The 23,201-nt window shown below is 42.4% G+C and overlaps 1 protein-coding gene across 3 annotated transcripts in view; it reads right to left on the bottom strand.

The window, feature by feature from the left end:
* Positions 1-22,954, bottom strand: part of LOC121450145 (MHC class I-like protein MILL2) — a 40,949-nt gene extending 17,995 nt beyond the window's left edge. For 2 of the 3 annotated variants that reach the window (XM_041654929.1, XM_041654928.1), the window contains exons 1-2: positions 22,825-22,954; positions 5,125-5,217 (exon numbers count right to left, since the gene is read on the bottom strand). In XM_041654929.1, the coding sequence (XP_041510863.1) occupies positions 5,125-5,217; positions 22,825-22,924 (193 nt within the window). In that variant the 5' untranslated portion in view covers positions 22,925-22,954. The remainder of the gene's footprint in view (positions 1-5,124; positions 5,218-22,824) is intronic. The other variant, XM_041654930.1, reaches the window with a different exon arrangement.
* Positions 22,955-23,201: the final 247 nt, after the last annotated feature.

The following is a 23,201-nucleotide window of genomic DNA, read 5'->3' as shown; positions in this document are numbered from 1 at the left end:
ACCCCTCTCTTTCTCAGCAGCTGCTTTAGGAAGGGTCTCTTTCTGCGGCTGCAGAGCCGCTCCTCTTTATGGTTTGTTTTCTTGTCGCTGGGCCCAGGTGGTGGTTGCACAAGTCTGCATTTGGCCAGGTCAGGGGCTGAGGCGCGCAGTCTTTGAAGCTGCTGTCTTCTTTCGCCTCCCTATCAGACTAATTTTTTCTCTTCTTTTTCTACTACCACTGATGCCAAAATTCTTTACAGATTTCTTTCTTGCTTATGATCCCTCTGGTTCTCTTTCTTTTGCTTCCTGCCTCCCTCACTTTCTTTTCACTTTCTCTGCCTCCTGCTTCTGAAACACTTACTCCCTTCATTTAAATCTAACCACTGTAACTTTCCCCTTATCTCTGGTGCTGACTGCTCTATGAGGGGCATAGCTCCCGCTGCCTGCTGCCTATAGAGGCTGGGTCAAAGGGAGTAAAACGCCTGTAAATCTTAAGAAACACAACTGTTGGTCTAACTGGCCCCTGAAGAACCTCTCTTACCATGGCCAAATGAGTGGGATGCCTTACAACCAACCCCCTGAGATAGAGAGACTGGTGGTGTTTGACTGTCAGCCACCCCCTACCTGCTGCCATATTGAGATTCCAAGTGGGCTGGTGGGTAGTCAGAACAGATTCTACAGTCCAGGCATAGCCTGAGGGTCTGAGTGAACGGGGAATGTTTGGGAGATCCCTCCCCTTTTTCTTCTCCCTCCTCCACACCCATTCCTGAGGAGCCCCGCTGGTTGGGCCCTAGCCCTGAAAACTTCAGCACTCAGTGTCTGGGGAGGGAGAAGTCTGTCATTCTGGAGGAGCTTGGCTGGGTATCAGGAAGAATCAGAGGTGCCTGGATTCTGGGCTTTGTTGTTGCTGTACAGGAAAGAGAAGACAAAAGGCTTGGAGGAGGGGCAGCTGCCTTGCTGCCATCTCCAATTTCACAATCAGGAGAGCTGATGATGGCCTTGCTGCCGTTACCAGGTTCTGAGTTCCTACAGGTGGGACAAATGGCTTGACCCACGGTGGGGGTCTCTGGATAAACTCTCCCAGGTAATGATGTAGGGAACCTGGTCTGGGTGGCCATGAGGGCAGGTTTGGAAGGTTTTTTCCTTGACCTGTAAGATAGTATCCAAGTTAAATGTCCCGTCCCGTGGCCAGCCCACCTCAAAAGTGGGCCATTGTGAGGAACATAACACCTGCCAGCATTTCTTTTGGATTTCCACAGATTGATTACGAGCTCGATCTTTAACCTCCTTCCAATGATCTAAAGAAGGGTCAAAGGGGTAGTTAATTGTTGTCCCATTTTATCAAAGACAAACTGATACACAAGAACAAAAATACAAAGAGACAGACACAAATTCAAAACCAGAAGTTGGCGCTCTCACCACCACTCTGGTGCAGAACTGAAAATACACAAGAGCAAAAAGACAGACATAGACTTAAAATCAGAAGCCATGCGGCAACAGATCCAAAATACAGATGGAGGATCACGCCTCCCACAAATGCCCATGAAACGTCTTTCAGGGCTCAGGGCCAGAGGTCTGGGACACATCTGCCCCTCTCTTGGTCCTGTTTCAATACAGACCCTGTGCAGGTACAATTTTCAAATTACTGATTCACAATTACACAGAAACAGAAACACAATACACAAACAGACAGACATAAAAATGAGCTCATTCATATCTCCAACTGGATCTAGAGTGGGTCTGGGAGAGACTCATTTTCCTAGTCAGAGAACCAAATGTTGGACCCTAGAGTCCAATCACCAAGGAGGAGGAGTCGCCCCAAGAGACCATCTCTCATATCACAGCTGATGTAAAAGCATGAGGATTTTATTAATTCTGCCATGACAGGGTCTTCCAGCAGTCGGGAGGCTAGAAGCCCCTGAATGTCTGGTACAGGCTATTTTGAAAGGGAAAAACCACAGGAGGAAGGGGTGTCTGGGGGTTGTTCTTTAATTATTATGATTGGCTTATTCAAAAAGGCTATTACCAATAATTGAGTGGAGAGTGGTTGCCAGATCAGGTGAGGTCAAGGGAAACTTCTGAGGGTCACTTTGCCCCTTCCCAGGGACTAAGTCAAAACATCAGTAACTGAGTCAACACCTAAGGGTTCTCACGCCCCTATTCAGGGAGATGGAAAGTTCCCAACATCTTAGTATGTGCATGCATGGCTGTTATGTCCTTGGTTCCCAGGGGAGGAGGTGAAGTACTGAGAGTTGTCAGAAATGGCTTCAGAATTGTCTTAAAAGTTCTACAAAGGGGGATAATAAAATCCCTGTCAGTTATTTTGTAAGCTGGAATACAGTAATGTATTGCTTGGGTTGTGGGGGAAATGTGGCATGCACCTTTCATCCCAGCACTTGGGAGGCAGAGGTAGAGGATCTCAGAGTTCAAGGCCAGCCTGGTCTACAACGTGAGTTCCAGGACAGCCAGGGCTACACAGAGAAACCTTGTCTCAAAACCTCCAATCACAAAAAAGAAAAAAGAAGAGAGAAAGAGAGAGAGAGAGAGAGAGAGAGAGAGAGAGAACTTTCTGTTGAACATATTTCTGCAGGTCTTGGAAGGGTAGGTAGAATGGACCCCAAAGCTGCTGGATGGCACTTTAGAGCCCTCTGGCTGCAAATGTCCCCAAGGCCATCTCAGCTGCCTGGAGTCAGCTGACTGTAGAGAGCGCCCTCTGCTGGAGCATTTGAGTTCTATGGAATGGCGCCTGGGGCTAAGCTGCTGGAGCCAGAGCTAGGGCTTGGCTGCCCTAGAGCTTAGTTTTTTTTTTCCTGTTTATTTCTCCTCAAAGCAGGAATAACTCAATATAGATTGATCAGTGGTCCCTTCATATGGGGGAAATTTAAAGTAGGAACTAACTATTGCAAGTAGGACATAGCACCTGAGCTGGTGTTGATTAAATTTCCTGAGGTATTTCAGTGTGTAGATGACATTCTCTCCTGCTCATTTAGTCAATACTTAAACGGATGTTTAACTTTCATAGTAATTAAACTAAAAGAGAAAAATTTGAAATTTTGGGCCATATCAATTGGGTACTTTTTTTTTTTTTTTTTTTTTTTTTTTTTTTTTTTTTAAATAACCCAACCAAGTCAGGGTTTCTCTGTGTAGTCTTGGCTGTCCTGGAACTCACTCTGTAGAATAGGCTGGCCTCGAACTCAGAGACTGCCTGCTTCTATCTCCCTAGTGCTAGGGTTTCAGGTGTGTGCCACCACACCTGGCTGGGTATACTCTTATCTGCCTGTCACTGTTGAGGATGTGATTCTGCTCTTTAAATTGCTTTCTGGAGACTCTCCCTTAAATTCTATAAAAAAAAAAAAAACACCCGAAGCAGAGCAGGTTATGAGATGTTCACAAAACACTGCTAAAGCTGTAGCTCATAGAATTAACCCCTTACTCCTTGTTTCAATCACGTTTCCCTCCATTCTCCTTATCACCTGCTGGAACAGGTAATGGTATTCTAGAACAACAAAGTCATGATATTCTAGAACTTTATGGAGGTCATAATTCTACACAATACTCCACAACTCCTTATCTACAAGAAATTATAGACTTAATAATAATGAGAAGGACATATTTTAATTTATGGACAAAGAACCTTCAGAAATGATTTGTATCATTAAATAATATGCAGGTTGATTATTTGTTCCATGAATTTAAAAAAAAAATAAGATGGAGGACATGACTGCTCCTAGATGGTGGAGAAGATATTGAGGATGTGAAGGAGGGCATAGCCAGAGGCAGGGACATCTGGGAGAGGCTAGAGTGGACAGGACCCTGAGACAGGCCATGTGAGGAGAGGGTGGAGGGGAGCAGGGAGAACCAGGAGACCAAGAGGCCAAAAGGGTACAAAAAAAGGTACTAAAAAGGGCCACATAGCCAAAGTGACTGGATTATATAGGGAAGGGCAGTTTGGGGAAGGGTAGCCCAGCCCTTGGGTTGGAGAACTTTAGGGTTGAGGATGGATATGCCAGCCATATTCTGTAACAGGTAGGGACTAAGATGTTGGGAAGACTTGGTAGCCAGGTCCACTTTGATATGATACATGGGCATGGGACAGGAGAATATTGGGGTTCCACTGAACCCCTCCACCTCCCATGTAGGGATCCCACAAAACAAAATCAGACTATAACTCACCAGGAGACCTGCTTTTCTCAATGTGAAAGTTCACTTCTACAGTCTACTAACTGAAGGCAGCCCCAAAGTCTTGGAGAATCTTAAAGCATGTGCCTCCTGAGGCAAACCCCCAGCACCCCCGGAGTCCTAGAGTGAAGGTCTGGGTTTAGAATTCAATTGGGTGGTCTGAATCTCACTGGGGCCTCCAGAAAATGGGACACATGGCTGAGGTGCCCACAGTGTCCTGTTGGTCTTGTCTTTGGTTTCATTTTTTACTGTCCTCTTTCTGCCTTTTGTACTTTCTGTGTTAATTAGTTTATCTTGGACTTTAGGTGACTGAACTGATGGACAGTGTGGGTAATAAGACTAACAAGCCCAATGGCCCTCTAACCAGTGTTCTAAAGAATTTTGATAAACTTTACCCCACTATAGTTAAGGATTATGATTATCCTATCACCAAGAATTGCCTCTGAACATTCAGTAAAACTGAGTCCCATGCTCGGGGTTGGCTGGCCCTGCCAGGGCACTTTTGATTCTCAGTAGCCTGGTTTCTTTGTTAGGGTTTACTATTGCGGTGAAGAGACACCATGGCCATGGCAAGTCTTATAAAGAAAACATTTAATTGAGGGGGCTCTCTCACAATTCAGAAGTTCAGTCTATCATGGTGGGGATCATGGCTGCATGAAGGCAGGCATGGTGCTGGAGAAATAGGCCACTGTCCTACATCTTGCAGGCAACAGGAAGTTGATTGACATACTGGGTGGTGTCCTGAGTATATAAAACCTCAAAAGCCCACCCCCACAGTGACACACTTCCTCCAACAAGTCCATACCCACTCCAACAAAGCCACACCTTCTAATAGTGCCACTCTCTATGAGATTATCAGATTATGGGATTATGGGGGCCAATTACATTCAAACGACCACACCTGGGCAAGTGGTTAATGTCATCCTTTGTAAGCCTGCCACCCAGGTCAGACTGGATACATCTTACCTTGGGCTGGAACAATTTGAATGAAGGCCAGTATGGTCCAAAATGGTCCAAGGTGGCTAAGCACAGTTATCACCAGATGGACATTTTCAGGGCCTGTAGCAGAGACAACAAACTCCCTCTGAAGACAATTCTGCAGGACTCACAGGAGGAAGAATTCCTTCTCCTACAAAAAACCACCTTCACCTTCTTTTCCCTTTCTCACCGCTACCTCCACCTTAGCCACCTAGTCCCCACCACCAAGGCCTCACTTTGCCCCTGTCTGCACCTACCCCTCCCCCACCATCTAGTTTTTCCCTACCTCTGCCTATCTTCTCTCCTGCAGCCGTTCCCTGCCACCTCAGCTCTTTCTCTTCCCCGCACCCACCAGGGAGTCCCATATTGCCCTCCTGACTTCTCTGATTCTGGTTCTGGGGTGGCACCTCCTTCAGTCCTTGCTCTCCTATGGCCATTCCTGACAATCATTGTCTGTATGTCCCTTTCTCCACCACAGATCTCTACAACTGGAAGAACCAGAACCAGCCCCTCTTTCAGCACTAGCCCTGATTTGTTAATTTCTCTAATCTATCTTTTCCAATTATCTCCCCACGTGGAATGACCGTCAGCAGATTCTCCATACTGTCTTCATCACCGAAAAAAGGGAAGTGCTTCTCCAGAAAACAACTGAAGCACTTCCTAGGTTTGTTGGAATGGCCAAACCCCTGTACTCTGCTATGGCTGGGGGCAACATCCCTTTGACGGGACTGAGGAATATGAATGGGTCTTTAAGAACTTAATAGAGGTCCTGGGCCAGATCCCCACATCACTTTCCTTGATATCTCCAAGCCCTTTATGTTTATGAAAGAATGGGCATTGCCAAAGGAATCTTGATTCAGACCCTGGGTCCCTGGCAAAGGCCGATAGCTTACATCTCAAAGAGACCGAATTATGTAGTCTCCGGATGACCCCGCCCCCCGGTGCTTAAGAGTCCTCACAGCCACAGCTGTGATTCTTGTAAAAGAAGCAGACACGTTCACATTGGCCCAGGTTCTAACTGTAATAGCTCCACATGCTGTGGCAGTCCTGCTGAGAGATGCCACCAAATGCTCGATGTCTAACGCCCACCTGACCCAGGACCAAGCCTTTCTTCTACATAAGAATATACTGACTTTTTAAAATAAATACTTGGCCATTAATCCCACCACCCTACTGCTAGATGAGGACCCCGAAAAGCCCATCCATGACTGCCTGGAGATGCTGGACATCAACCAGGGCAGGTGACCTGACCTGACAGCTATTCCTTTCACTATCAGAGATGCAGATCTCTTTATGGATGGCAACAGCTTCGATCAAGAAGGAGCCAGGTATGTGGGGGCAGTGGTGGTTCCAGACCAGAAGGGGATCATTTGGACACCAGCCTTGCCTAGGGGCCCATCTCACCAGGGAGTAGAAATAATTGTTCTGACACAGGCTTTAAGATGGGCTGAAGAAAAAAGGGATCACCTACACAGACAGCCAATATGCTTTTGCCATGGGTCACGTTCATGGACAGATCTATAAACAGAGGGAAAGACTATTAAAAATAAATATGGGGGCTGGAGAGATGGCTCAGTGGTTAAGAGCACCGACTGCTTTTCCAGAGGTCCTGAGTTCAGTTCCCAGCAACCACATGGTGGCTCATAGTCATCTATAATAAGATTTGGTGCCCTCTTTTGGCATGCAGGCATATATGAGAGGAATGTTGTATACATAATAAATAAATCTTTAAAAAACAAAACGAAAAATAAATATGAAGTTGTCTAGTTGCTAGTGGCCATCCGGCTACCAACTGAACTGGCCGTTATTCGCTGTCCAGGACACCAAAAAGACAAAAGCTCCCAAACTCAAGGTAACAACCATGCAGATCAAATTGCCAAAGAGGCTGCTCTTGGGGAACCCAAACCCCAGGCTGTTCTGGAACTATCTGCTGTTCATAAGCCCCCACTCTGACTCCACAAAGATGCTCCTGAACACGATCCAGCATAGATCAAGTCATGTTCTGACTTGGGGGCTCAGGAGAGCCACAATGTACGGTAGTGCATCTTGCCAAGAAGAATCTGCATGAATAAGGAATCGGGCTCAAACTGCCCTTATCACCTGAGAGCTCAGAATTCATCTGCCCTCATGTCTGGCTAGCCGGACACCGAGAAAAACTTCAGAGCATTTCACACCATTGCCTGACCTGTGCCCAGATAAAGGCAAAGAAGGACATGCTTCCCTCAGGTCAACAGAATCAGCACAGTGTCTGGTGAATTTTGGGAAATGGATTTCACTGAAGTCAAGTCAGGACTGTACAGCTACAAATATCTGCTGGTCTTTGTCAATACTGTCACAGCCTGGGTAGAGGCCTTTCCATCCTGAATAGAAATGACCCAAGTGGTAGCTAAGAAATTAATAATGAAAATTATTCCAAGATTTGATCTGCCCATATTTCTGGGGTCCAACAATGGCCCGACCTTCATGGCCAAGTTATCTCGATGCTCTCTAAGGCTCTTGATGTAAATTGGAAACTTTGCTGTATGTATCATCCCCAGAGGATGTATACAGGAAAAATAGAGAGGATGAATAATTGCACTTTAAAGGAGATTTTAACTAAATATCCTCTTGAAATGGGTGGTAACTGGGTGGGCCTCTTGCCTTAATCCTTCCTCAGAGTCTGATGTATCCCCCATGAGAGAAAAGTTCACTCCATATGAAATAGTCTATGGGCGTCTACCTCCCATGGTCCTTCGGGTACATGTTGGACTGTTATCCGATTGCCCCACTCCAATTTCTGAGTCTTTAAAAGAATTGCAGTTAACTTTGGACTTGATTCTCCCTCAGGTCCAGGCTGCTCAAACTGATGGGTGCTGCCCACCTGATTCCAGTCTGGAGATGTTGATTTAGTCAGTGACTTCAAAACTGACTGGCTTGAACCTAGATGGGAGGGACCTTACATTGTGACTCTCCAGACTCCTACTGCTGTTAAAGTCACGGGTATTTCTACCTGGGTTCATCACTCACACCTCAAGAAGGCACCTGAGGAACCCACAGAAGAGGAGCCTGACCCCCAAAGGTGGAAAGTGACTGAAAAAGACACAAACATCACACTTTCTCACCAGGCAGTGGTGGTAGATGCCTTTAATCCCAGCACTCGGGAGGCAGAGGCAGAGGCCAGCCTGGTCTACAAGAGCTAGTTCCAGGACAGCCAGGATTGTTTCAGAGAAACCCTGTCTCGAAAAATAAAACAAAACAAACAAAATCCGACTTTCTAAGATTTGACTGTCTAACATAATTTTGTGTTCTTGATGTTGAAGTTTGCATCATAATTGTCCTATGGCTAACAGTTTTGTTGTTTTATTTTCAACTTATACAAAATGCATCTTGACAGTGGAAATAAGAAATTATAGGAAATCCTATTATTGTCTTGCTGTGCAAAAGATTGTCTTTACTACCAGGGCCCATCGTTTGAACAAAAAGGGGAACAAATAGCTTGTTGCCAGAAGGATAGAGGACACTTGGGATGGACTGTTCTAATAGACCAATCCCAACATAACAACACAGACTGCAGCATAGTCAAATAGTCTTTAAAGTGTTCTGATAATGGAAATTAGGTGTGCTAAAATTAGAAGGGGAAAGGAATGTTCATTAATCACTCTAGTTGAATTTAACATACCCAGGGTTATCCTGTCTGTAACTAACACTGTGGAATATAATCTCTGGGTCTGTTTAGCACTAAAAAGCCAACTGTGTCAGAGGAAGTACCTCTTTTCCTGGGCTCATTCTTTCCCCTGCTCTGGGCTCTTAAAAAGAAATTTGTATGGGATAGGGGTTTCGGCTAACCTTCCCATTGATAATGTCTTTTTCCTCCACTGTCTGTGTGTTTTTTTTTTTTTTTTTTTTTTTCAAGACAGGGTTTCTCTGTGGTTTTGGAACCTGTCCTGGAACTAGCTCTTGTAGACCAGGCTGGTTTCGAACTCACAGAGATCCACCTGCTTCTGCCTCCCGAGTGCTGGGATTAAAGGCATGTGCCACCACCGCCCAGCTCACTGTCTGTGTTTTGATTGCACAAATATTCCTTCTTATTGTAATCCCACTCTCCCACCACCCAGACAGGGTTTCTCTGTAGCTTTGGATCCTGTCCTGGAACTAGCTCTTGTAGACCAGGCTGGCCGTAACTCACAGAGATCTGCCTGCCTTTGTCTCCCAAGTGCTGGGATTAAAGGCAGGTGCCACCACTGCCCACCTGGCTGACCTTGATTTATTTTTGAGAATATCCTTACCTTCCATGACCCTCCTTGATCCCTCCATAATCACATGGTCAGTGGTCACATGATGTTTTTAAAAATGTTTTATATTTTCTTTTTTTTTAAAATTTTTTTAAATATTTATTTATTATGTGTACAATGTTCTGTGTCTATGCCTGCAGGCCAGAAGAGGGCACCAGACCTCATTACAGATGGTTGTGAGCCACCATGTGGTTGCTGGGAATTGAACTCAGGACCTTTGGAAGAGCAGGCAATGCTCTTAACCACTGAGGCATCTCTCCAGCCCCTGTTTTATATTTTCTTATTGCTCCATTGTCTCCCTTCTGTGAAAATGATTTTGCTTCTTAGAAGGGGCCTAAGAGATGGAGTCAAGGCTGTTCTCTTTAATCCAATTTAGGAGGCAGATGCTGGTCCCCTCTTGAGTACAGTTCAATAAAAATCGTTTGATTCAAACTTGGCTCATATTGTGGTAGTGGTCTTATTCTTGCTGTTGGGGTTAACACTATCATCCGAGCCTTCCTTTTTGTTGATAATAAATGATAAGGGTCGATATAATTGTTCTGTGACTATTTCCTGCTGATATTGGGGCATCCTTTCATGTCCTAAGAAAGTTGGCATCTGTCCAAGGGTGGGAAAAGAGAGAGGAAAGAAGGTGTTTCACTTGCTGCCCAGGCTCTGTGTGATCTGGGGCTAGGGAAGTGCAGACTACATTGGAGCAATTTGCAAGGCTGGACCACCTGGAGCTAGGCACTTTGCCCTTTGGGATGCAGATGCCATGGGCCTGGTGGGTTTCTGGAGCTGTTTGCAGTGTTCTGAAATCTTCTGGGGCAGATAGACTAGCCACAGAAGGGAAAGTTAAGGAGTTTATCAGAACATCTTTATCTTGGGTGCACACTTGAAACTTCCAGGCCCTCAATCCTGGTAGTTGTGGGAGGGGAGTCCCAAGACCAGGGAAAAGGGATCCCACCCTCAGGAATAGGCAGTAGGTAGGGAAACTTAGGTTGTTGGTTGACAGGAGTACTTATCTGGAGTCCAGTTGACCCATGAAAGGTGGATGCAAGCCTGAAGGTTCCAAGAATTTTTAAGTTTACAAAAACATAAAAGTTTTAGGTATGTTAGCATTACCATTGATTACAATCTGTACTGAAATCTACATTGTAGAAAAAGCAGTAGACTCATGCCTTTTGAGTCGTAGGAAAAAACTGGGGTCCCAGAAATGATTTGGGGTTAAAAACATCTATGGGTTTATCTCCTTTCAGAGTCTGGTAGGAAAGTAAACTGTCTGTCTTTCTCAACAGGAGACTCTAGGAAACTGAGACCTGAGGCCTGCTTTAAATGAACTATCAAAACAGCTACAGCCTCAAGGAAGGAGCTGGTTTGCTTGATGCTGTTAAACTGACAAAGCTACAGTTAGTCAATATCATCAGAGATCTGAGAAGGATAAATTGTAGCAGGAGGTATAATCCAAATGGCCTACGTGTCATTTAAAGTGACAGAGACTTACTCCCATGGTCTTGAAGGCTTCACTGGGGGGCAGTGGTCAGTCTTTGGCTGTCACACAGAATAGTGTTTTATCTCCAGCTGTGGCAGAGCAACATCAGCTTTAACTGCCAGACTTAGGTCTAAGGATTTTTTTTTTTTTTTTTTTTTTTTTTTTTTTTGTAGAGGAGTGCTGTGGGACAATGCTCTGTACCCTGACACTTATATTTTAAATAAATGCTGATTGGCCAGTGACCAGGCAGGAAGTAGAGGTGGGGTAAAGAGAATTCTGGGAAGAGGGAAGCTTAGACCACAGTCGTGACCCAGCCACAGAAGAAGCAAGATGTGACTGCCTCACCAAATAAGGTACTAAGCCACATTGCTAACATAGACAAGAATAATAGGCTAATATAAGTTATAAGAGTTAATAAGAGTTAATAAGCCGAGCTACTAGGTTAATCAGTTTATAACTAATATAGACCTCTGTGTGATTTCTTTGGGGCTAAACAGCTGTGGGACCTCAGACAACAGAGGAGGAGCTTGGGGAAACTGACCTAACTTTGATGAGTCAGAGTAGAGCAGTCAGTCCAACAGTGTCTAGTTGTGCAGGGCCTGGGCAGCAGGTGAGGCATGGGACAGTTTTTCCCAGTGGTTATCATGACTACAATCCAGGTGACGTTGTCTGTGCCCTATTTGTCTCCTTTGGAGTATAGGACCCAGCTGTGACAAGCTCAATCGAGACCCAAGTCCCGGTAGTTTACCCTAAGGCAATACCTCGGTCCAAGAAAGATCACAAACTAAGACTACCCAGGCACCATCAAGGAACAGACCATTCAAAGGTAGTTCCTAACATTCCAGCCATTGTGGATAGGATCACCTGCCAGCACACACCCATCACTTTTCACCAGGACACCCCTAGATAAATGTCAGCCAATCAGGGGTCCTCAACCTTAGAAATCTTAACCCCTGCTATTAAATAAACTCCACTCCAACTGAACTTGGGGCTCTCTAATCAAGGCAATATGTTGTATACATAGAGAGTCTGAGATCAAGCTTAAAGAAAAATAAAGGCTTTGCTTTGACATACAGGACTTGGTCTCCTAGTTGTTTTTTTTTTTTTTTTTTTTTTTTTTTTTTTTTTTTTTTTTTTTTTTTTTTTTGTGAATCCATGATCTTGGCATAACAAGGATACCTTAGGGTTGTCACTAGGAGTTTCTAATCCTGTCTGTCATGGGACAATTTTTACTAAATATTTTAAATGACATATTCAGCAGATCCCTGAAGAGTTTGAGGACCATTATCTATTACTTGAATGAAACAAACTTTGTTTTTAGTTACTTGCTTTAGGCTTAACCTTGAAAATACATACTAACACATATTTAGGGGTTCTAAAGAAAGCTTGTCACTAAATGAATTACATACCAGTTTACAAATTTAAAGTTTAGGATTTTTACAGCTTTATCCCTGTTAAGGGTATTTTTGATAATACATTTTACTGACTTTTTACAAAGATTAACTAAAGCTGTACAAATAGGAGTAACAGACCCAGATGCTAGACAAGTACTTCTTGAATCTCTAGCTTTTGAAAATGCAAACTTAGAATGCAAAAAGATACTTGGGCCTTTAAAGATTAGATCAGCACCTATGGATGAATGGATTCTGCGTATAATGAATGTTGAGACATTTGACTATCATGTTGAATCTTGGGTAGGAGAAGCAATTTCCAAAGGAATGAGGAGACTTCCAAATGTTTTAATTGTGGTAGAATAGGACATCTGAAAAGGGATTGTAGACAAGGAATTCCTAGGAATAATATCTCCTCTGGGAATGGCAAGAATAGGAGACCTTGGCCTTCAGGTATATATAGAAGGTGTGGCAAAGGCCTACATTGGACCAATGAATGCAGGTCAAGAACAGACAGACAAGGCAACCCAATACCATCGGAGAACTCCTTGAGGGGCCTGTAGCCAAAAGTGGCCCAGTCATTCCCAGTAACTATGGAGAACATGTCACACCAGGGCAATTAAAAAATCCAGAGCTTTCTGTAAAAGACCATACTGTTTTAGGTGATGGCATGAACGTGGAGGATAAGTCAAAAGTCACAATAGGAAATAAGAAATGTATATTCTGGCAGACTTCTATAAATGATCAAAGACCAAAGCTGAGGGTGAGTATAAATGGCATCGTGATTTTTGGCTTGATAGACACAGGTGCAGATGTGAGTATCATTACTCCAGAATCCTGGCATCCAAATTGGCCTCTTCAGGAGGCAGATGTTCAATTACTAGGAATTGGAACCATATCTCAAGTTAAACAAAGCACTAGATGAGTTGACTCTATTGTGCCAGAGGTCAAAGAGGGAAGCTGAGGCCATATGTAGCTGATATTGCAATAAATGTATGGAGCTGTGACCTGTTACAGCAATGGAACACCCAGATTAACATTCTTGCAGTACCACAAACTCATAATTCTGGGAAGGATATAATAAGGTACTATGCACAAAGGTCACCAGCCATTTAGGCTGTATAAGAACATAAAACAACTAACAACCCTTTAGAGGTATCAACAGCCCTATCTTTAAAATGGTTAACTTAGAAGCCAATATGGGTTAAGCAGTGGCCTCTAGCTGAAGATAAGTTGCAGGCTTTAGAACAGCTACTACAAGAACAACTAGATGCTCACCATATTGAAGAATCAACCAGCTGTTGGAATTCTCCTGTGGTTGTTGTAAAAAAAGAAATCTGGTAAGTGGAAAATGGTGACAGATCTAAGAGCTGTCAATAAGGTAATTCAACCTATGGGTCCTCTACAACCTGGAATTCCTCTGCCTTCCCTATTACCAAAAGAATGGCCTCTTATAGTTATTGATTTGAAAGATTGTTTCTTTACTATACATTTACAAGAAAAGGATAGAGAAAAATTTGCCTTCATAGTGCCTACTTATAGTAATTCTCAGCCTACTAGGAGATATCAATGGACTATCCTCCCACAGGGAATGCTCAATAGCCCCACATTGTGTCAATACTTTGTACGTCAGTCATTGAAAATAATACATAAACAATTCCCTAGTGTATAATTTACCATTACATGGATGACATTTTGTTATCTGATTCAAACATGGATACTTTAGAAAGAATGTTTGAAGTAAAGAAAGTTTTGCCAAAATGGGGGTTACAAATTGCTCCTGAAAAAATGCAAAGAGGAGATTCTGTAAATTACCTAGGTTATAAAATAGGTTTGCAGAAAATTAGGACACAAGAGGCACAAATTAGGAGAGACCAGTTGAGGACTCTTAATGACTTTCAAAGATTGTTAGGAGACATTTCCAGTCTATGACCAGCTGTTGGGATAACAGCTGATCTAATAATTCATTTAAATAAAACCTTAGATGGTGATAAAGACTTGAATAGGCCCAGAGAATTAACAGCTAAAGCAGAAAAGTAATTGACAATTATTGAGGAAAAATTACAGGAGGCACATGTGGATAGGGTGAATTCAAATCTTAACTGTATTCTAGTCATATTGCCTTCCAGAATTTCTCCTACAGGAATTTTAATGCAGAGGGATGATATTATCTTGGAATGTATCTTTTTACCACATAAACCAAGTAAAAAATTAAAAACTTATGTGAAAAAAGTCTCTGAATTAATTATAAAAGGTAAATTGAGGCTTCATCCATTAGCAGGTATAGACCAAGCAGAGATTATAGTGCCTTTTACTAGTGATGAAATAAAAAAGTTATGGGAAGACAATCAACCCTGGCAAAGAGCTTGTGCTAATTTTTTTGGGACAAATTAATAGCAACTATCACAAAAGCAATAGACTTAACCTTATAAAGGGAACTTCTTGGATTCTTCCTAGAATTGTACGTGATGCTCCAATAACTGGAGCCCGTACATTTTATACTGATGCAAATAAATCAGAAAAGGTAGGTTACAAATCAGAAGAATTAAGTAAGGTAGAACAAAGCCCTTATAATTCTGTCCAGAAGGCAGAATTATATGCCATTCTCATGGTGCTAAGGGATTTTAAAAGACCTCTTAATACAGTTACCTATTCACAATATGCAGAAAGAGTTATCTTGCATATGGAAACCTCTGAGTTTATACCAGATGATATAGAATTGACTTCATTGTTTATCCAGGTGCAAGACATAATCAGGAACAGGCTTTTCCTATATACATAACACACAACTGATCCCATATGGGTCTGCCAGGTTCTCTAGCACAAGGTAATCAGAAATTGATCAATTATTGATTGGAAGTTGATGGAGGAAGGTCATTGGTTAAGTAATAAAGAAACTGCTTGGCCTCATAGGTTAAAACATAGGTGGGTGGAGTAAACAGAACAGAATGCTGGGAGGAAGAGGAAGTGAGCTCAGACTCGACAGCTCTGCTCTCTGGAGCAGAGACGCCATGCTCCCCTCTCCCGGGCAGATGCACACGATGAAGTAAGCCGCCAGGTCAGACATGCTGAATCTTTCCCAGTAAGACCGGAGCTACACAGTTTATTAGAGATGGGTTGATTGGGATATCAGAATTAGCCTGTAAGGGCTAGAGCTAATGGGCCAAGCAGTGTTTAAAAGAATACAATTTGTGTGTTGTTATTTCGGGGCATAAGCTAGCTAGGCGGCCAGGGTGCTGGGGACGCAGCCCCGCCGCTCATATTACAACAGAATGGTGCCCAACGTGGGGCAACAATTTTTCGGGTCTACTCTGCTTGCCAGAGGCAAGCAAGTGCTCTCATCTAAGAGAGGCTTCCTGACTGCAAACCTTGCAGCTCTTTTAAGAGGTCCTGCCACGAAACACTTAAATGGTCTTGACGAAAAGCTGAACACATGCTTTTCGGTTTTCAGCCTTAGCAGGAAAAAAGCTGCGCCATTTAAAAATGCCAGCTTTCTGAGCTGTCCTGCCAGGGCAAACTCTGACTCTTTTACACAGGCAGTTCGTGCGGTTTGCAAGCACAAGCTGCTGAAGCTCGCTTGCTGGCAGGGACATTGAAACACTGCAGACTTGTGGCACTAAACGTGGCTCTGGCTGGTACCTCAGCCACAAGGTTGGAATGGCAGAAAGCTAAGGAATGGGCTACATCTAGCCGACAAAGCCATGGCTTTAGTCCTACTGAGATTGCTTGGTAAATTAAAGGCTCATGTGGTCAGAAAAAAGAGAGATATACAGTAAAGAGAGATTCAAAGACAAAGAAAATTTCTAAATGGTTTACACTGTGTTAAAAATATGTGCAGGCTAAAAGTTGAAGTTCTTAAAGTAAAAAACAAAAAAAAAAGGAAGAGAGTTGTTGTGTGTGGTAGTACACACCTTTAATCCCAACACTTGGGAGGCAGAGGGAGATTGACCTCTGTCACTTCAAGGTGTGGTAGCACATGCCTTTAATCCCAGTGCCTAGAAGGCAGAGACAAACAGATCTCTGTGAGTTCAAGGTGTAGGAGCTTATGCCTTTAATCCCAATGCCTGGGAGGCAGAGACAGGCGGATCTCTGAGAGTTCTAGGACAGCCTGGTCTACAGAGTTATTCCAGGTCAAAGATATACGCTCAAAAAGCAAAAAGTTAAAAGTAAAAATAAATGAAATAGAGGTTAAAACAAAGCTGTACAAAGATGGAAAATACACAGAGAATTTTTATACTGTATGCTATTATACTCTGTTTGAATTGTTTGAATGCTGAAGAAGGAGCAACAGCTGTTAAAAGATATTTGTTTATAAATGCTGCTGAACTAATCCAATATAGATATTTTGAAAATGCCTTGACTTTGAAATTTGGATCTAAGGACATGATGCTTTGGAAAGGAGTTTCTTATTTTGTTTTCACAGAGGATGAGACCCTGTTCATTTCTTCTATTCCAATATGGTATCATGGATCACACCCTCCTGAAGGGTTGCTGTGAACATCTTCAGAAAATTGCTTCGCGCAACTGCCAACTGAGATGAAACTAGCACACAGGTTAAACCATGAAAGACCTAATTAACGACGCCCCCATTCAGCAGGAAGCAGTTTGGAGAGAAAAAACTGTGCCCATGTTCCCAAATATGGTTTATAAATGTTCTTTTACATTTAAAGGGGGATATGATATAGATATGAGTAATTTGTATTAGTATAGATTTTGCTTTATTGATAGAGATTTAAGGTCAATTTTGTTATATGTATATGCATATTTCTGCTATTGATTAAGATATTGTGATTGTGTAGTTCATTAAAAAATGTAATGTATAATTAAGAAATATAGGTTAATAGATAATCATAATAGTGAAGTTTGTAGTCATGTTAGTTAAGATTTTCTAGATGTACATAGATATATTTTAGATAGGCATTCTTCATATCTTTCAAAGATTATAGAATATGGCATTTTAAATATTTTAATAACTTAGGGTTTTTCATGACAATGAGACACTCTGCTCCTGGCAGCACCAATCTACTTCAAGAAGAAGATGGGCACTGAAGAGGGTCCTTATGGAGTTTGATAGCCATTTGGGCAAGAAAACTGCTCTTGCCTGGACTATTGCATAAACTGGACACAGAGAACCCGCAGAGAGAGGACTACTGAACTTGCCTAAAGGTGAGATGATCTTTCGGGGTTCCTGATTCATGAAAGAGTCTGCAAGACATTCTTCAGGACAAGCAGATAGTGACTGCCTTTGAAAGTTCCTGCTTCATGGAAATGTCTGCTGGAAACTATGGGCTTGTAGGCTGAAGATGGATGCCCCAGCGGTACAGAGGAACTTTGGGTGACTGTCCAGGCAGCGAGATGTCTCTGTCATTTCTAGAGTTTTGGATTTCTTGTTTACTTACGTAATATTATATTTTTCTGGAGTCTTTGATAAACTTGAAGAATAGCTAGTTATAGTTTTCCATTGTTATGATAAAAGATAAGGTAGATATAATATTGTAACTGTAATTCTTGCTTAATAACTGTTTTGTTATATGTAATTTTGCTATGTTAAAGTTAAAGCCTTTCCTTTTTGTTTAAACAGAAAAAGGGGAAATGATGGAGGAAGGTCATTGGTTAAGTAATAAAGAAACTGCTTGGCCTCATAGGTTAAAACATAGGTGGGTGGAGTAAACAGAACAGAATGCTGGGAGGAAGAGGAAGTGAGCTCAGACTCGACAGCTCTGCTCTCTGGAGCAGAGACGCCATGCTCCCCTCTCCCGGGCAGATGCACACGATGAAGTAAGCCGCCAGGTCAGACATGCTGAATCTTTCCCAGTAAGACCGGAGCTACACAGTTTATTAGAGATGGGTTGATTGGGATATCAGAATTAGCCTGTAAGGGCTAGAGCTAATGGGCCAAGCAGAATGGGCCAAGCAGTGTTTAAAAGAATACAATTTGTGTGTTGTTATTTCGGGGCATAAGCTAGCTAGGCGGCCAGGGTGCTGGGAACACAGCCCCGCCACTCCTATTACTACAGGAAGTGTGTTGCAATTTTATAAAAAAATATCACATCAATAGCAAAGGTTTAAAGAAAGAGTTTTCTATTAAATGGCAACAAGCTAAGGAAATTATAAAGAGGTGTCCTATTTGTTCTTTCTATAATCAAACACTGCTACTTACAGGGACTAGCCCAAAGGATACTCAATGGAATGATATCTGGCAGATAAATGTGTTCCACTTTGCAGAATTTGGAAAATTAAAATATGTACAGCACACCATTGACACTTATTCAGGTTTTCAGTGGGCAACTGCTTTAAGCGCTTAGAGAAGGACGATTCTGTAATCACACATTTATTAGTAGTCATGGCCATTATGGGTATTCCTGCACAAATAAAGACAGATAATGGTCCAGCATATGTGTTTAGGAAAATGAAAGTTTTTCATTATAATATTAAGCTTGTTATAGGTATACTACACCATCCTATAGGTCAAGCAGTTATAGAAAGATCGAATCAAACTATAAAGAATATGTTAAACAAATAGGGGTGTAAAATGCCCCCAGAAATAGATTACATAATGCTTTATTAACCTTGAATTTTCTTAACGCTAATGAGAGAGGGACAACAGCATCAGAGAGACATTGGATAATAGAAAAGTCTTCTGAAATAAATCAACTGGTTTATTTCAAGGATGTGCTGACCTCATAATGGAAGCCAAGAGATATGCTACATTGGGGAAGGGGTTTGCTCTTGTTTCCACAGGAGAAGAAAAATTATGGACACCATCAAAATTAATAAAGATTTGGTTTGAAAAGGAGAAACCTTTTGAAAAGAGAAATGACAACTCATCCACATTGATGATAATCATACAGGTGGGTAAGGAGAACATATAGGGTGGGAGCAGGGTTCTGTTCTTGTCTTTGCAGAAAAATACTTATCTTCAAAAATTCAAGAGACTCTGGATGTTTGAATGATGATAGATGGAAACATAACTACCCAATAAATATCATCAAGAAAATCGAACATGGGGCTGGAGAGATGGCTCAGTGGTTAAGAGTACTGACTGCTCTTCCAGAGGACCCGGGTTCAATTCCCAGCACCCACGTGGCAGCTCACAACTGTCTGAAGATCCAGTTGCAGGGGATCTGACACCTTCACACCAATAAACCATAAAAAATATTAAAAAAAAAGAAAATCGAACATGATTCGTAAGTACATATGATAGACTATATATATTTAAATATATGTATGTATGTATATGTATATATATATATATATATGAACATATAGAGCTGGTTTTGGAGTTGGACAACAGCTATAAATCCAATAATCCTTCTTTAAATCCAAGCATGTTGTTTAAAGAAAAACCCAGAGTTTTTGTCCAATGTCAAGAGCTGTCTGGTATGGGACAGAAAGAAAAAAGAATTAAAAAAAATTTACTTTTCTTCATATTTATTTTTGTTTTTATCATACCTTTCATTGAATATGTATATATCTGTATAAATAATATTTAAGTTTTTCACAATGAACATGAATTTTCATGCAGTAATCTTTGAAGTTTCCAGGAAGAAGATGGGGCCCCACAATAACTCCACCTGGTTGATATGATGCCATGATGCCGATATCACTACTACAAGACCTCTTTTGGGTACCAGTGGGCTCAAGATGGTTCCAACTTGGTTAGCTGAAATGGTGCACATTTTTGCAACGTTCTGGCCAGACCTCTACCAAATACTCAGAGACTATTTGCAATTATACCAGACGTGAATCTTGGAACTTAAACATCATTTTACTCAGGATCCCATAGAAAGAACATCGCCCCCATGACAGCTGGAAGTAATTCTAGAAGATGACGTCCCCCTCTCCCAACAAAATTTGTCCTCAGGGTTAGGGACATCATTTAGGAGTTGATTATAACTGGTATAGGGTTGGGGGCAGAATTTTATAGGCTCAGGGATTTCTTAAAAATAAAAGGGAAAATTGGACTGGATAACAGATTAGTGTGAGCTTACACTATTAATAATAGTGAGTAACAGAATGAATACGTATGAGTTATTATTTATAGGTAATTACATTGGTATAGATTCTTGTATATTGATACAAAGTTAAAGTATATTGAATATTGTATGCACGCATGCTTCTACTCTACCTCTGCTTAAAACATTTTTTATATATTGATATATTATATTGCAATGTACATTTCTACCTCTGATCAAGATACTTATACATTATTTACATTTGGAGGTCATTGTCCTCATTTATTGCACAGTTACTTATTGTCTTAGTCTTTAAGTTATATAGGTATTAAGAATTATCGATCAACAGTCATTTATATTTGTCATACTTATAGTTAGACTAATCAGGTTCTTTACATACATAGAAATTATATTCTGCATAAATAGATAATCTTCAACCACTTCAAAGAGCTGTAGAAAATGGCATTTAAATAACTTAGGGTTCTGTTGAAGTGAGACACAATTGCTCCTGGCAGCACCGATCTATTCCTGAGAGAATGTTGAGTACTGAAGCCACTCCACTTGGAGCTTGTTTTCTTCTTGGCAAAATTGGCCTTTGTGCAAAGAAATGCCAAGGTCTCAACCACTGACAAGATACATAGTATCTGAAAATGGATAAGCAGGACTGTGAACTCTTGCCAAGACAGGGTGAGACTGTTTTGAAAAATTTCCTGCCTTTGAAAATGGTCTGTCAGTTCTTCTAGGCCTTAGCCAAAGGTTGCTTCAAGGTTGCAAATGAGATTTTGGGTGATTGCCCAGGTAGCCAGCTGTCTCTGTCATTTGTTGCACATTTTGGAAGTTGCTTGATTGCACTTTCTGCTTACTCAAGTAATATTATTTCTCTTCTCAGATTTTCGATGAGGTTGAAGACTAGATAATTGTAGTTACTTTCCTCTCATAACTTGGCCAAGTTATTTATTATATATGACTTAAACTAGTTAGAATAGGATATTTGTTCTTATTGTATATAATTTTGTATTAGGCTTAAAACTCTCTTATTTAAACAAAAGTGGGAGGTGCTGTAGAAAATCTTACAGCTTGTGGTTACTCACCTACTGGGGCGTGGCCTTTTATACTATAAATGCGCATGCAGAGCCTGCATCTGCCCCTTTTTCCTTTCTTCCCTGACTGCTCTTTCGGATTGCTGGATTGCTGGATTCAATCTCTGTTCTCCATTCAAGCAGAGAATTCTGATTTGTGAGTTTACCCCTAAATAAATAACAATCTATTTCTCAATTCTAAGCTAGTGTGGCATTTATTTTAAGTGTCCATTCCACAGGGCACTGTCAAAAATGAGTAACTAGTTGATACAGAGATGGCCCAGTGGGTAAAAGGGCTTGCTCTGCAAACACTAGGAGCTGAATGCCATTCTCCAGCACCCACATAAAAAGCAGAACCTGTCTGACTGTACACACCTGTCACTCCAGTTTGGAAGAGCAGAGGCAGGCAGTCCTGAAAACTCACGGGCCAGACTGCTGAAACCATGAGTCTCAGGATCAGTGAGAGATCCTGTCTCAGGACGATAGAGGAAGATCCCTGCTGTTCTGTCCTGCGCAATATCCTGAGCACTCATGTGCTAACACACACACACACACACACACACACACACACACACACACACACACACAATTTCTCATTAAGAAAATTAATTCTTCTAGCTAGGCATAGTGGCACACACCTTTAATGCCAGCATTGGGAGGTAGAGGCTGGCAGATCTCTATGCGTTCAAGGTCAGCCTGGTCTACATAGCGAGTTCCAGGATGGCCTTAGATACATTCTGTGACTGAGACAACTGAGACTGTCTCAAACAGCAGAGAACACCACCACCACCACCACCAACAACAACAAAAACAATTCTTCCAAACGTTAAAAGAACAATCTTCTATAGCTATCCAGGGAATCGGGGAATGGAGGGGAGGTTCTCAGCTGGATGACTTGCATGCACTTGCCTTTTGACTCTACCTCCGCCTCCTCCCGGCCAACGTCTGGCAGACCCTTCCCTTCTGCACACCCTCCCCCACACCACTTTCCAGTAGCTTTGGCTCCCTTTTACCTTCTTCCCTTCCACTCCAGCTGCTAGTTTCGTCACAAGCTCACCCCTAAGGATTTAGTGTGTGTGTCTTGAGGGCAGGGGGCACTAAAATCCCTCCCCCATCTCTGGTCACTGTGCCAGACACTCCCTGTACCCTTCCCCGGCGGCAGACTCTCCACTTCCTCCCCAGAAGGCCACCCACCAAGCTTGAGGCTAACGAGAGCAATGGAGACTTTCTTCCTTCAATGTAGTACTCAGTGCACCCAATACTCATGTGCTCGCCAGCTGACAGTGACGCCTCTCCAGTCTGTGACCACACTGCTTAGGTCATGTTTCACAAAAAACGGCTCAGTGATCTTCAGTTAGTAAAACCTCCCTTCCGCCGGTACCAGTAGCTTCATTTTCCTCCCACTTTTCCCGTTTTTCTTCTCTAGTTCTTCCCAAGTGTTAGGCTCTCAGACGCACTCCAAATCCCCCTCCCCCCCCCCACACCCTTACAGGGACAGTCTCCGCCCTGCCCAAAACTCACCCCAGGGGCAGGATCGCCCTGGATCCCCGAGGAGCAGCAGGAAGACACACAGGAAGACTGTGAATCTGCTTTTGCTGGGATTTCCCGAACTGGCGTCCATTGTTTATCTCCAGCAGGTCGTCCATTTAACTCCACCCATTAGCCCCGCCCACCAGCTTGCTACAGTGCAGCCCAAGTTTTGGGTTGCTGTCTTTCCACCACGTATTCCCCCTTTTTATTTTTTAAGGTCTGATGAGCGATTCATGTCTGTATGTCTTAAGAGATCCCGATATCCCTACAAATGCGCCCTAATATTGTCAAATGAGCCATCAACATAAGTAGTTTGAGCATGATGCTGAACACACGTTGAAGGATGTTAAAAGGATTGAATCCTTGTA

Source organism: Microtus oregoni, unplaced genomic scaffold (genome assembly GCF_018167655.1).
Source record: "Microtus oregoni isolate MIOR12 unplaced genomic scaffold, Mior012 000006F_ref0000085, whole genome shotgun sequence".
Lineage (NCBI taxonomy): Eukaryota > Metazoa > Chordata > Mammalia > Rodentia > Cricetidae > Microtus > Microtus oregoni.
The sequence above is the reverse complement of the archived record's forward strand: the minus strand, read 5'-3'. Positions and strand labels throughout refer to the sequence as shown.